This window comes from Macaca mulatta, chromosome 7 (assembly GCF_049350105.2).
Source record: "Macaca mulatta isolate MMU2019108-1 chromosome 7, T2T-MMU8v2.0, whole genome shotgun sequence".
Lineage (NCBI taxonomy): Eukaryota > Metazoa > Chordata > Mammalia > Primates > Cercopithecidae > Macaca > Macaca mulatta.
In genome coordinates, this window is record NC_133412.1 from 108,509,538 (window position 1) to 108,524,184 (window position 14,647).

At 49.7% G+C, this 14,647-nt stretch overlaps 1 protein-coding gene across 1 annotated transcript; it reads right to left on the minus strand.

Moving 5' to 3' along the window:
- Positions 1 to 10,623: 10,623 nt before the first annotated feature.
- On the minus strand, positions 10,624 to 13,851 carry NFKBIA (NFKB inhibitor alpha). The gene is given in 6 exon segments (NM_001257750.1): positions 10,624 to 11,151; positions 11,522 to 11,791; positions 11,899 to 11,987; positions 12,278 to 12,488; positions 12,816 to 12,924; positions 13,535 to 13,851. Coding segments are annotated over 6 exon segments (954 nt in total). The 5' UTR covers positions 13,762 to 13,851; the 3' UTR covers positions 10,624 to 11,103.
- Positions 13,852 to 14,647: the final 796 nt, after the last annotated feature.

Sequence of the window (14,647 nt, forward strand, 5' to 3'; positions counted from 1 at the left end):
CCGCAAGCAGAGGGAGGAGGCTTCGGCCTCAGCCAGCCCAGAGAGGGGCTCCTACGGTGCGGTGGCGGGCTGAGGGGCTCCTCAAGCGCTGCCAGAGCGGACGGCGAGGCCGAGGAGGCGCTGAGAGTGAGGGCTGCTAGCACATTGTAGCCTCTCTCTATGAGGTATATTTTCAGTGTTTCCTATGAGAAAATTTTATATAATAGAAACAGTAGCAAATGACTTCTCAGAGTAAGATAAGTTTATTTGGTGGCCAGGGCCATGTAAGATTAACACAAGCCACAGTGGAAAATGGCAGCTGTTGAGAAGCATTGAACATCTTCAGCAAAGTGAGGAGGCCCACCCTGACCAGTCTGGGAACAAAGAGCTTTGGAGCCAAAGGGAGCAGGTTTGAGTCCCAGGATGGCCACTTTTCTTGATTTCATCCCCTCAGACAAATTACTAAGCCTCTTTGAACCTTGGTTTCCTCAATAATGTCCCCCGTGATGATCACATATGCCTGGCATATAGTCATTGTTTCATAAATGGCACCTACTACCATTATTGTTCACCCATAGCTGGATTACCTGGGTCCTCTGCATCAAGCAATTAGTGTGATGGGATTGGAACTAAGGCTTGTCAGTGATAGGTGAGATTCTAAAACAGGTAAGGCTTGTTTTTTTGTTTGTTTTTTGAGGCCGAGTATCGCTCCGCCGCCCAGGCTGGAGTGCAGTGGTGTGATCTCGGCTGAGTACAACCTCCGCCTCTTGGATTCAAGTGATTCTCCTGCCTCAGCCTTCCAAGTGGCTGGGACTACAGGCGCATGCCACCACCACGCCCAGCTAATTTGTTGTATTTTTTAAGTAGAGATGGGGTTTCACCCCGTTAGGCAGGATGGTCTCGATCTCCTGACCTCGTGATCTGCCTGCCTCAGCCTCCCAAAGCACTGGGATTACAGGTGTGAACCACTGAGCCTGGCCCAAGGCTTGTTTTTTAATGCACCCCTCCTCCATGCTCCCTGTCCTGTTTAGCAGACCCCCCAACATTGTCATGAGTCCACTTCCTGAATTTTTAACCTTTTTAATTTACTGAAATATATTTGACCTGTGTCCTAGTCCTCAGGTCTTTAGACCTAATGACTAGTCAGATTGAGGCAGAAACTATCCCCTTCTACCTCCAAGTTTATTGTCTGCATTACCGTGATTTTTTCTCCCACTGTCTTTGGTACAATAACTTTACTATTCCAAAAGACTCTTGCCCAGACAAATAACTTGATTGTTTATTACAGGAATTTCCCAAGAGGCCCATCAACTCTTTAATAGGTGAGTTTTATTTAATAGAAGCATCAACAGACATTTCACACCTAAGACATTTCAAACCCCTCGCCTAGCTGTTTCTACCAACCTGAAACTACTGTATCATGATCTCCCCCAATCCCAAGCAAGCCCCTGCGTTGAAAGGCCCTCCTTAAACCAATCTTGAAATTCTCAGTGAGATCCTAGCCTCTCCACTTCCCCTGGCAGCTGCGATGGAGGCTCTGTGCAAGGGCTGTTCTCTCTCCTCCATAAGCAATGAACTCAGCTCTGCCTTCCACCATCTTCTCAGAACAGAAAATCTGGTGCCCTCCTTCCAGAAAGTCCTTTCGGTGTGACCGACCCAATCTGAGGAGCCGTGAAAGCCAGGAGGGGAGGCCCCAGGGCCAGGTTGGCTCTGGGTGTCCTTTCCATCCTTCCCTGCGTGTGGAGCTGGTCCCACTGTGGGGACCATGGGTGGAGGGCCACGTGCACAAGAGTCATTTGAGGACATCCTTGCTGCACACATTTCAAGCCTGGGAAGTTGTGCACACACAGACAGAGCTCTTCATGGTCTGTCTGCTGGGGGTACTGTTATTCCCGGTTCTAGCCTCTAAGAAATGAAAGCTTCCACTCCCGTTTGACTTGTAGATTGCAGGATATTTGTGTATCTAAAGCTTGAGTCCCTCTTTCAAACCAGAGGTTTACTCTATGTTTTGAGAAAAGAGTGATTGAATTTATGTACATGGAAGAGTCTATAGAGCCAGCTGCCCAGTAGCTAGGCAACATACAGAGGGCCACGTGGCAAGGTCCTGCCTTGGGAAATTGCCTCTCAATGACGGAGGTGGGAAGGCCTACGAAGGAGAATGTTAAAAATCAACTTAAAACTGAGTTGGTACTAAAACACTTCACCTGAAGTTCATTCATTGATCCTTAAAAAGTTGCATTTGTGGCAGGGCGCAGTGGCTCAGGCCTGTAGCGTTTTGGGAGGCCGAAGCAGGCGGATCATGAGGTCAGGAAATCAAGACCATCCTGGCTAACACGGTGAAACCCCGTCTCTACTAAAAATACAAAAATTAGCTGGGCGCGGTGGCGGGCGCCTGTAGTCCCAGCTACCCGGGAGGCTGAGGCAGGAGAATGGTGTGAACCCAGGAGACGGAGCTTGCAGTGAGTGGAGATCGCGCCACTGCACTCCAGCCTGGGCGACCGAGCCAGACTCCGTCTCAAAAAAAAAAAAAAAAAAAAAAAAAAAAAAAAAAAATTGCATTTACTTGTTTGTTTGGGGCATCCCCAGAGATGAATATTAAAATACTGTGAAGTTTTTAAAAGTCTGACCAAAATGTTTAATGTGGTGACTTTGGGTAGAACTGAGCCTTGGTGAGAACCAAACCCAGACTGCACAACTGGAAACTCCTGGAAGCAGACACACCTCACTTCCTTTATTTAGCACCGTATGAAACCATAGTAAAGATTTCAGCCGGGCGGGCGCGGTGGCTCAAGCCTATAATCCCAGCACTTTCGGAGGCCAAGGCGGGCAGATCACAAGGTCAGGAGATCGAGACCACGGTGAAACCCCGTCTCTACTAAAAATACAAAAAATTAGCCGGGTGCGGTGGTGCGCGCCTTTAGTCCCAGCTACTCAGGAGGCTGAGGCAGGAGAATGGCCTGAACCCGGGAGGCGGAGCTTGCAGTGAGCCGAGTTCGCGCCACTGCACTCCAGCCTGGGCGACAGAGTGAGACGCTGTCTCAAAAAAAAAAAAAAAAAAAAAAAGATTTCAGCCGGGCATGGTGGCTCACGCCTGTAATCCCAGCACTTTGGGTGGCCGAGGCGGGCAGATCACGAGGTTGGGAGATCGAAACCATCCTGGCTAACACAGTGAAACCTTGTCTCTACTAAAAATTAAAAAAATTAGCCTGGCATGGCGGCAGGCGCTTGTAGTCCCAGCTATTCGGGAGGCTGAGGCAGGAGAATGGCGTGAACCCGGGAGGTGGAGCTTGCAGTGAGCCGAGATCGCGCCGCTGCACTCCAGGCTAGGCGACAGAGCAAGACTCTATCTCAAAAAAAAAAAAAAAAAAAAAAGATTTCAGAGGAGATGAAGTAGGATATCTGAGTCCCACAGGATTGTTCAGTTTATTGCGGTCTCCTGAGATCTCAGATCTTGCATTTTCTGCATTATTATATAGTTCCCATGAGACAGTTTTCCGTTAACATAAAACATCAGAAATTCAGACCATCCTTTGTAATATTTGCCCAATTTTGGTAGGATAGCAACAGATACATAAGGAACATATTGACGATTGATGACCTGAAAACACTTTTGTTAGTGGGAATTCCTGTGCGTGCTTGGAAGCTGCTTTTTTTCTTTTTCTTTCTTTCGTTCTTTTTTTTTTTTTTTTTTTTTATCTGACAGAGTTTTGCTATGTTGCCCAGGCTGGAGTGCAGTGGCACCATCTTGGCTCACTGCAGCCTCCACCTCCTGGGCTCACAAAATCTTCCAGCCTCAGCCTCCCGAGTAGCTGGGACTACAGGTGCGTGCCACTATGCCCAGCTAATTTTTTGTATTTTTGTAGAGATGGGGTTTCACTGTGTTGTCCAGGCTGGTCTTGAACTCCTGGGCTCAAGCAATCTGCACGCCTCAGACTTCCAAAGTGCTGGAATAACAGGAGTGAGTGAGTGTGCCTGGCCTGGAAGCTGCTTTATCCCCAAGTTAGGAATATAGACCTAGAGCCTGCCCAAGCCTGGCTCTGCCATTTACTGGCTATGTGACCCAGGCTGACTTTCTTTCTTTCTTCCTTTCCTTTCTTTCTTTCCTTTCTTTCTTTCTTTTCTTTCTTCTTTCTTTTTTTGAGACAGAGTTTCACTCTTGTTGCCCAGGCTGGAGTGCAATGGCACCATCTCCACTCCCTGCAACCTCCGCCTTCTGGATTCAGGTGATTCTCCTGCCTCAGTCTCCCGAGTAGCTGGGATTACAGGCTGCCACCATCACACTCAGCTAATTTTTGTATTTTTAGTAGAGATGGGGTTTCACCATGTTGGCCAGGCTGATCTCGAACTCCTGACCTCAGGTGATCCACCTGCTTCAGCCTCCCAAAGTGCTGGGATTACAGGTGGGAGCCACTGTGCCCGACCTTTATTTATATTTTTAAATAAATATTAAATATTACTTAATATTAAATATTAAATAAGTAAATACAGGCCGGGAGCGGTGGTTGCTGCCTGTAATCCCAGCACTTTGGGAGTCCGAAGCAGGTGGATCACAAGGTCAGGAAATCGAGACTGTCCTGGTGAACAAGGCGAAACCCAGTCTCTACTAAAAATACAAAAAAATGAGCCAGGCATGGTGGCTGGCACCGGTAGTCCCAGCTTCTCGGGAGGCTGAGGCAGGAAAATGGCATGAACCCGGGGGGCACAGCTTGCAGTGAGCAGACATTGTGCCACTGCACTCCAGCCTGGGTGACAGAGCGAGACTCTGTCTCAAAAATAAATAAATAAATAAATAAAAATAAATAAATAAGTAAGTAGAGACAGAGTCTCACTGCATTGCTAGGCTGGTCTCGAACTCCTGGGCTCAAGCAGTCCTCTGGCCTCAGCCTCCCAAAGTGGGATTACAGGCTTGAGCCACCTCGCACAGTCAATTGAAAAGTTTTTTAAAAGTTTACCTTGAAGTCCAGTCATAGTGGCTCATACTACTGGAGTCCTTTGGGAGGCTGAGGTGGGAGGATAGCTTGAGTCCAGGAGTTGGAGACCAGCCAGGGCAACATGGCAAGACCCCCTCTCTACAAAAAATACAAAAAATAGCCCTGTGTGGTGGCACACGTCTGTAATCCAGCTACTTGGAAGGCTGAAGTAAGAGGATCACCTGAGCCTGGGAGGTCGAGGCTGCAGTTAGCCGTGATTGTGACACTGCACCTCAGCCTGGGTGACAAAGTGAGACTGTATCTCAAAAACATAAGTAAATAAAATAAAAACTTACCTTTAAGTAGCTGACTATTTTTCATATAGGTTATACTTAAGAAATTGTAAAAATATATGGAATGACAGCAATATTAAAGGGGAAATTATTATTTAAGATTTTCTCTGATGCTTTTCAGTTAACTGCTTGTTAAGACTTCTCATATTCCACCATGGGCAGTGGGGACTCGGTCACAGAGAGGGAGCAGCTGCCTCTCCACTCCTTCCAGTTCCAATGCTTAGTCAGAGGTCAGCCTGCACACCGCAGCAATCTAATACCACAGGTACAAATAAGCTCATTTTAAAACCAGGTTTCCGGCCTGGCGCGGTGGCTCACGCCTTGTAATCCCAGCACTTTGGGATGCTGAGGCGGGCGGATCACCTGAGGTAGGGAGAAAGAGACCAGCTTGACCAACATGGAGAAATGCCGTATCTACTAAAACTACAAAATTAGCCAGGCGTGATGGTGCATGCCTGTAATCCCAGCTACTCAGGAGGCTGAGGCAGGAGAATTGCTTGAACCCGGGCAGCGGAGGTTGTGGTGAGCTGAGATCGCGCCATTTGCACTCCAGCCTGGGCAACAAGAGCGAAACTTCATCTCAAAAAAAAATTAAAAAATAAAACCAGATTTCCATCCTTCAAGTACATTTCCTTCAAGATTTTATTCCTTTCTTGGAGCCCTGATGATTATGCCTTTGGCCTTGTGCTGTGTCAGCCATCTCCCTTATTACACTTAGCTGGGGTTTTTTTGCTGTTTTCTTTTTAAAGTTTATATATATATATATACACACACACATATGATATATGTTTTTATATGTGTGTGTGTGTGTGTGTGTGTGTGTGTATATATATATATATATATACTTTTTAAAAAAATTTTTGAGACAGAGTCTCGCTCTGTTGCCCAGGCTGGAGTGCAGTGGTGTGATCTCAGCTCACTGCAGCCTCCCTCTCCTGGGTTGAAGCGATTCTCCTGCTTCAGCCTCCCGAGTAGCTGGGATTACAGGCGTGCACCGCCATGCTGGCTAATTTTTGTATTTTTAGTAGAGATGGGGTTTCACCATGTTGGTCAGGCTGGGCTCAAACTTCTGGCCTCAAGTGATCTGCCTGCCTCGGCCTCCCAAAGTGCTGGGATTACAGGTGTGAGTCACCACGTCAGGCCTTAATGTATTTTTTTTTTTTTAGTAGAGATGGGCTCTCCCTATATTGCCCAGGCTGGTCTTGACCTCCTGGGCTCAAATGATCCTCCTGCCTCAGTTTCTCAAAGTGCTGGAATTATAGGCGTGAGCCCCCACACCTGGTCACACTTACCTGGATTGCTGGCCGGTTTGTGGGCCTTGGCCCTGTTTTCATGTCAGTGTTCAGGGTCCAGTCCTACTTTTCAGTGACTCAGATTGGCTGAAGCTGGGTCATACTTCCTGCCCCCTGTGAAAAGGGTGCCTGCCACAGTCACTTGGGGCATGGGATAAGATAATATAGTACTGGCAGGTAAATAGCTAACTGGGATGTGAGCTCTGGACCGGTCTCTCCCACCCCCACTCCGCGCTGGTGCCTGGGCTCAGCTCTCGTGCTATGGGCTCTCATCTCACCATGCCTTTCTGTGCGCTTCTCTGTCTCCCTCTCCACCTAAGCAAGGAGCTCTTTGGGGCAGAGGCCATGGCTTATTCCTCCTTGGTGGGAGGCCTGGAGAATAGTTCTTTTTGAGGCAAATGAAGGAATGGGATGGAGAGTTGCAGTTCTCTAGGAGGGAAACACAGGTGAGGTCCAGTTTCAGTTTCTGTAACGCTCTCTTTCAGTGGGGAAACAGCCTGGAATATTCTTGGCTGGGGAATGTTTCTTGGGCATGTTTCAGACTGGAGTTCCACAACTCAGACTTTTCTTGCCAAATGAAATTTCAGCTACACTTAAGGCAAGTTAATGAAAATCTGGCAGAAAGCCGGGGGTGGGGTGGCGGTGGGGGGGTGGGGGGGTTCGGGGGTGGGAAGTGGGGGGGAAGGAAGAGCCATCTCACAGACTCAATTCTGTCACCACTTAATCACTTCCAGTAGCAATTGAACTTTCCATGCAAATCCACCCAAGCTCCCAGCCTTCCGAATTTCCAGGCCCCAGGGGAAGGTCTTCAGATTGCTCAGACTAGTTTGTTCCCTCTTTAAAGAAAAATCCTTACTTTCTGGAAGGGCTTGGTACACATGGCCTCTACAGGAAACGTATCCTCATGGATGAGGAAGGCAGAAGGAATCAAGGAACCGAATTCAAGGAAGTTGCTGATGTGACGTATTATTTCCCCCTCATATCACTTCCCTCTCTCTAGGCATTCTTAGTCCTACTTGTCCCCACATGATCTGTAACTTCTTGGAGGAAATCAAAGTGCATTAAAGAAGGCTCTCCGTCTGCTGGCCTGTTTGCTTTGAGATCTTTTGCTCTTGTTTGCTTAGGAATTTGAAGATTTTCTACAGACTAGAACGTTTCCCTTCTAAAATTTTCCTTTAGGGAACTCCAGGCTCCAGTCACCCAACCAACAGGCAGGACAGAAAGATAATACATTTAAAACAAAAAGAAAAGAAAAGCAGGGAGGGCTGGGTGTGGTGGGTCACACCTGTAATCCCAGGACCGTGGGAGGCCAAAGCAGGCGGATCACTTGCGGTCGGGAGTTCGAGACAAGCCTAGCCAACACGGTGAAACCCCATCTCTGCTAAAAATATATAGATTGGCCGGGTGTAGTGGTGTGCACCTGTAGTCCCAGCTACTCGGGAGGCTGAGGCAGGAGAATCGCTTGAACCCAGGAGGTAGAAGTTACAGTGAGCCGAGATCACACCACTGCACTCCAACCTGGGCAAGAGAGTGAGACCCTATCACACACACACACAAAAAAAAAAAAAAAAAAAAAAGAAAAGAAAGAAAGAAAAGGGGATGAGAAATGGGGAGAAGAACTAGAGAGTAAGGAACCAGGGTAGCCTTCAGTGCTTAACTGGGCCCAGCTACCTCAAGATTTATGCAGATGACAGAACCTTTTCTGAGGTTTAGAACCTAGAAAGAAGAAAAGCTGAAGCCTAGAAAGGTGGGAGACTGGGCCCAAGTGGGTGAGAAGGGCCCCACCCTTGCTTGACGCTGGAGGGTGGTACCCCTAAGCAAGAGCTGGAAGCTAAGGAGGCTGGGGATGAGGGGGTGGCACACAGTTCTGTCCTGTTTCTCCAACCTAGCACAGAACTAGAGACAGTGTATGGGTGAATTGGCACAAATTTAACCCCTTTACAGAGGGAAGAAGAGTCACGTTTGACTGAGTAGAAAGCACTAAGGGCATCGTTCCAAAATTGGGGAGCCAAGTTTCCAACCTTTGTTCTTTTCAGAATGAGGGTGGGGATATCGCCCCCACTCCCATCTTACCTCTCCCACTTAGCTGAGAGCTGAACCTAACTGACCTAATTCCTGTGGCAGGTCATTTAACACCTGTGTTGAGGTGCTTGGGGAGGGACAAGGAATTTCAGTGAAGAACCCAGGCACTTTGACAGAGAATAAGACTGGTAGAGGGACCGCCAGTGCTGGGTTCCAGATGGACTGAGGCTACAGAAATGGGGCAGAGCTGGGCGCGGTGGCTCATGCCTGTAATCCCAGAACTTTTTGAGAGGCTGAGGCAGGCGGATCACCTGAGGTCAGGAGTTCAAGACCAGCCTGGGCAACATGGTGAAACCCTGTCTCTACTAAAAATACAAAAATTAGCTGGGTGTGGTGTCAGGCACCTGTAATCCCAGCTACTTGGGAGGCTGAGGCAGGGAGAATCGCTTGAACCCGAGAGGTGGAGCTAGCAGTGAGCAGAGATCACGCCATTACACTCCAGCCTGGATGACAGAGCGGGACTCTATCTCAAAAAAAAAAAAAAAAGAACTGGGGCAGACTGGCTTTAACCAGTCTGTAGTAACACTCCTTATATCTGGAAGACCACTAAATATTGGCTCCTTTTTGGTCCAAGGTGACCATATTCTTTTGACTTTGACATCGTTTGTGGATCAGGAAAGGGATAATGTAATAATTTTTTCTTAGGTATAAGTCAAAGACATAAATTGCAATTATATACTACTCTGCATTTTCTAGAATGCAGTAACTTTACTTTTTCCTCTAAAATATTTTGGCTTGGTGTGGTGGCTCAGACGTGTAATCCCAGTGCTTTGGGAGGCCACAGTGGGTGGATCTCTTGAGCCCAGGAGTTCGAGACCAGCCTGGGCAACATAGAGAAACCCTGTCTCTACAGATAAAATTAGCCAGGCATGGTGGTGCATGCTTGTAGTCCCAGCTACTCAGGTGGCTGAGTTGGGAGGATTGCTTGAGCCCAGGAGTTTGAGGCTGCAGTGAGCTGTGATTGCACCACTGCACCCCAGCCTGGGAAACAGTGAGACCCTATCTCAAAAAATTTTTTTAATAAAAATGTTTACAGGGTACAAATGCAGATTTTTTATATTGTACAGCAATAAAGTCTGAACTTTTAGTGTACCCATCTTTATTCTTCTTTCTACCTAGGCAAGAGAGCCATTTTAGAGATGAAAACCTCAAGATAGAGCATCTAAGTCAAGTTCCACATTACTGATTTCTTGTGACATTTGCTTCTGTAGAATCATTCAGTACAATCAGTAGACTGAACTGATAAGAGACCCTTCAAGTCTTTATTACTTTTCTACTACAGCCAGTAACAAAACACATAAACAGATGGAATGTTCTTAAAAGATGTTTACCCCAAAATAAGTGCGTGTTAAGTATGTTAATCACCTACCTCTCCTGCAAGGTGACCGTGGACAGGACATTCTCTCTGCGCTTGTTTCTCCTGGTATGACATAAAGGATGTTGTGTAACAGCTTGTTTTTCTTTAGCACTACATGCCTGCCACTATGCTATGCATGTTACGTGGATTGTCTTATGTAATTTTCAGAACAGCCCAGCTAATGAGAAAACTGAGGCTCAGAGGTGAGTATCTGCTAACAAATGTCAGTACAGTCCCATTTCTGAGCCTATGTCCTTAAGAACTTCCTGTATTAGTGAGATCTTTCCCAGCTCTATATGAATTCAGCATATTCTTCTTGGCCAAAATAATTTCCTCAACTGGCAGTTAGGGTCCAGCAACAGTTGAAATCAAGGGATGACTGAATGACAATGGAGACCTCTCCAACCACAGGCCAAGCAGCACACTTCCACCCCAAGCCTGAAACTGGTATTTCCTATAACCTTGCAACAGCCTCCCTCCCACACACTGAGCCCAGGGTGCCTGCAAAGCTTTGCTGGAGGCTGGGTGTCAGGTGTGAGAAGCTGCTGGGAGTTCCCTGCTCCCCTACAATGCTCCACCTCCACCTCTGCCGGAGGATGGAACTTCAGAACAGGAAGAAAATGATCAGGATAACTTATTTGGAAAAATCTGTTTAATAAATATACATAATAAAAGTACCAAAATAATTACCAACAATACACTATGTACACCATTTACAGAAGGGTAACACAAACCTTGACAGGTATTAACTTTTCACCCCACATCACTGAAAGGTCTAACACTCCTGGCTGTTACATGCCACAGGATACCACGGGGTCAGTCACTCGAAGCACAATAAATATAAAATGTGGTCCTTCCATGAATTTTTGCTAATGTCCAAAACCCCACAGAGGTGAGGTTTAAAAGAAGTTTTCTTGGAATTTCAATGATCTTTCTTGTCCTCTACAAAAAGTTCACAAAAGCAACACAATGAGGGCTGATCCCACTACAATAAAACGTTTTGGGCCAGGCAGTGTGCAGTGTGGCTATAAGTACACCCTTTAAATTTTTTTTCTTTTTTCTTTTTTTAGAAAAATAAAACTTTTTTTTGTACAAATATACAAGTCCATGTTCTTTCAGCCCCTTTGCGCTCATAATGTCAGACGCTGGCCTCCAAACACACAGTCGTCATAGGGCAGCTGAAAACAAGGGGAAAGAAGACACATTAAACTTCCGAAGCTCTGCCAAGCCACTGGGATGGGGAGGCCGCTACTGGAAATAACCCTTGGACTCCATTCTCCATAGCCCAAATACAATGAACTTTACAGGCTGAGGGAGTTTGCCTTTAACTCCCATTTTAAAAATGTTTTAAAAAATGCTTTTCTTTAAAAAAGGGTAAGCTATTTTAAAAAAAAAAAAAGGTACATTATTGGGATACTGGTTATGCACAGAAATTTGAGAGACTCATTATGTAGATACCCCTCTGATAAGGAGCAGTTCTAGGGGCCCGGGAGGGTGAAGGGAATGGTCCCTCATTAGTTAGAGAGCCCAAGGAGTTCACAGACTCACCTCATCCTCCGTGAACTCCGTGAACTCTGACTCTGTGTCATAGCTCTCCTCATCCTCACTCTCCGGCAGCATCTGAAGGTTTTCCAGTGTCAGCTGGCCCAGCTGCTGCTGTATCCGGGTGCTTGGGCGGCCCCAGGTGAGCTGGTAGGGAGAATAGCCCTGGTAGGTAACTCTGTTGACATCAGCCCCACACTTCAACAGGAGCGACACCAGGTCAGGATTCTGCAGGTCCACTGCGAGGTGAAGGGCAGTCCGGCCGTTACAGGGCTCCTGAAACCAAAAGGAATTTGAGATGCTTATGGCTGCGTTTGGAATTTCTGCTCACAACATGAGCACGGGGAACTTGACTCAGTGCATCGGAGGCAGGAAGCACTAACCTGAGCATTGACATCAGCACCCAAGGACACCAAAAGCTCCACAATGCCCAGGTAGCCATGGATAGAGGCTAAGTGCAGACACGTGTGGCCTGGAAGAACAAAACGAAAAAAGTATAACCACCTGTTTCAACCCTCACTCCTTTCACCTATTCTTTTATGGGACAAATAGTCATATCTTCTGAATTTTAAGAACCCACCGTCTGGGTTCTGAAGGAACTTTATAAAGGCATCCAACAGGCACTTTGCACACGTATTTTCTCAACCTTTCAAATGCTGGCAGTTTAAGTTCTTGCCTCGACTCCTTAAGTTGGCCCACCTGCCCCTTCTCCACATCACCTGCCACCTGAGGGGGTGGGGCAGGGCAGGGAGGCAGACATACCATTGTAGTTAGTAGCCTTCAGGATGGAGTGGAGGTGCGGGGTGGTGCAGGACTGAGTCAGGACTCCCACGCTGGCCAAGCAGCCCTGCTCACAGGCAAGGTGTAGGGGGGTATTTCCTCGAAAGTCTCGGAGCTCAGGATCACAGCCAGCTCCCAGAAGTGCCTCAGCAATTTCTGGCTGGTTGGTGATCACAGCCAAGTGGAGTGGAGTCTACGAATGCAGGAGAGACCAGAGAAAGTAAGCCAGGGACCAAACCCACACCCTGAGTTCCCCTGAACCCGTGTCTCCTGGTTGGGTGCTGCTCCTCCTGGACAGGCGGGTGGGGAGGACTGGCAAATAGCAGAGACTCCAGGTGGGTCACAAAGACCTCACCAAATCAGTGGAATTTCCTTCACTCTCTAGGATGTGGGCTGACGTGAAGTAAAAGGTGAGGGTGAATAATGCCCAGTGGCCCTGAATTCAGAAAGGATCTGGGGTGACTTTGCTACATCAGTTCCATCCCAGAGTTAGAGAGCCCGGGCCAGGCAAGCGGCGCACCTGCTGCAGGTTGTTCTGGAAGTTGAGGAAGGCCAGGTCTCCCTTCACCTGGCGGATCACTTCCATGGTCAGTGCCTTTTCTTCATGGATGATGGCCAAGTGCAGAAACCTGTGGGGAAGAGAGGGAAAAACCCCAGGGGTGGTGAGTGCACCGCGTGGGGCCCAGGGAGGCGCGGGCTGCGGGGGATTGCGCAAGGCCGGGGTTTCTGGAGGCCGAGGCCGCGGTGTTTTCCGCGAGGTTATTATGAGCTGAGTGTTCCTGGCAGGCGCCCAGGGACTTTCCGCCCCCCTCCCCCCGCGGCCCCGGCGGGCGCCGGCCAGACCGCCCCGCCCTCCCGCCAGCTCGGAACGCCCTGTACTTCCCCTCCCGGCTGCTCGGCGCCCGCCAGCGGCCAGAAACGCCTTATGCAACCGGGGACTTCGCGTCCCAGCTGCCGCCCCGCCCCCGGCCTAGAGGACAGGCCTGGGGGGAGGGGGCGTGTGGCGACGCTGCCGTCCACCAGGGCCCAGCCGCCGCCCCTCCGAGTCGGGCCGGTGCCCCGCGCGGCCCTGCAGCCCTGCAGCGTTCGGGGCGGTGCAGGAGCCCCGGGGCGCCGCGGCGCCAGCCCGGCTGCATCGCTAGTTCCCCAGGTCGGGCTCCAGGCCCGGCGTCTCCCACTCCCCGGCCGCGCGCATCCGGCCCTCCCGAGGACCCCCGGCTCCGGGTCTGCGCCACTTACGAGTCCCCGTCCTCGGTGAGCTGCTGCTTCCAGGGCTCCGCGCCGCGCGGCACCTCCTGCGGCTCGAGGCGGATCTCCTGCAGCTCCTTGACCATCTGCTCGTACTCCTCATCCTTCATGGAGTCCAGGCCGCTGTCGTGGCGGTCGTCCAGCAGTCGTTCCTTCTTCAGCCCGTCGCGGGGACCCTCCATGGCCCACTCCTGGGGGCGCTCGGCCGCCTGGAACATGGCGCGGGCGAGCTGCGGGCGCTGCTGCGGGTGCGCTGGGCCGCGGGCTGCGCGCTGCTTCCTCGCTAGGGCGCTGGCGGGCGGGACGGCGGCACGGGCTGGTGTGGGCTCTGCAGCGCCGCCGCGGCGCCCTATAAACGCTGGCTGGGGATTTCTCTGGGGCGGGGTCAGGCGCGGGGAATTTCCAAGCCAGTCAGACCAGAAAAGAGAACTGGCTTCGTCCTTTGCTAGGGGGAAAAAGAAGCCTAAACCCTGAGCTGGGGTTCGTCGGAGAAACTCCCTGCGATGAGCCACTGGGGTCACGGACAGGGAACTTTTTGATGAGTGCCAAGTGGCTGGAAAGTCCTTCCGACCAGGCCCCCTTCCCCGCGGTACTTCCCTGCAGCCTGCACCCTGTAATCCTGTCTCTCTGCAAGTGAACCTTCTTTCCCTGGGGTTTCCCACGATCGATTTGAATTGGGGTCGTCGGCTGCTGAGATCCCAAGGACGCCGACATGATGGGCGGTCCCTCTTTGGGGTTTGCCAACCTGCCGGTCCTTTCCGTTTTTTGATCTTTTGAAAACGCAAGAGTGGAAATGATGGCTGGGCGTAGGGATTTTCTTTCCCCAGACTTCTAAGGGGAAGGACGCACTGTGGTTATGGGGCTGCAGGCCGCTCTTGTGTTTCTGCTAATATCAGGCTCATTGCAGAACGGGGACGTTTAGCTTCGCGCCCTTCCTCCCCTACCCCCCACGCACCTCTGCCAGGTAGAACTGTGAAAGCTTTGGAGGAGTGGAAAGCCTAAATCTTTGGAAAACTCTCAAATCACTTCCAATCACTTCCTAGGGATGAACAGCCTTGTTGAGTGGGGGAGGGGCAAACTCTCCCTGTATGGGGAAACTGCTGA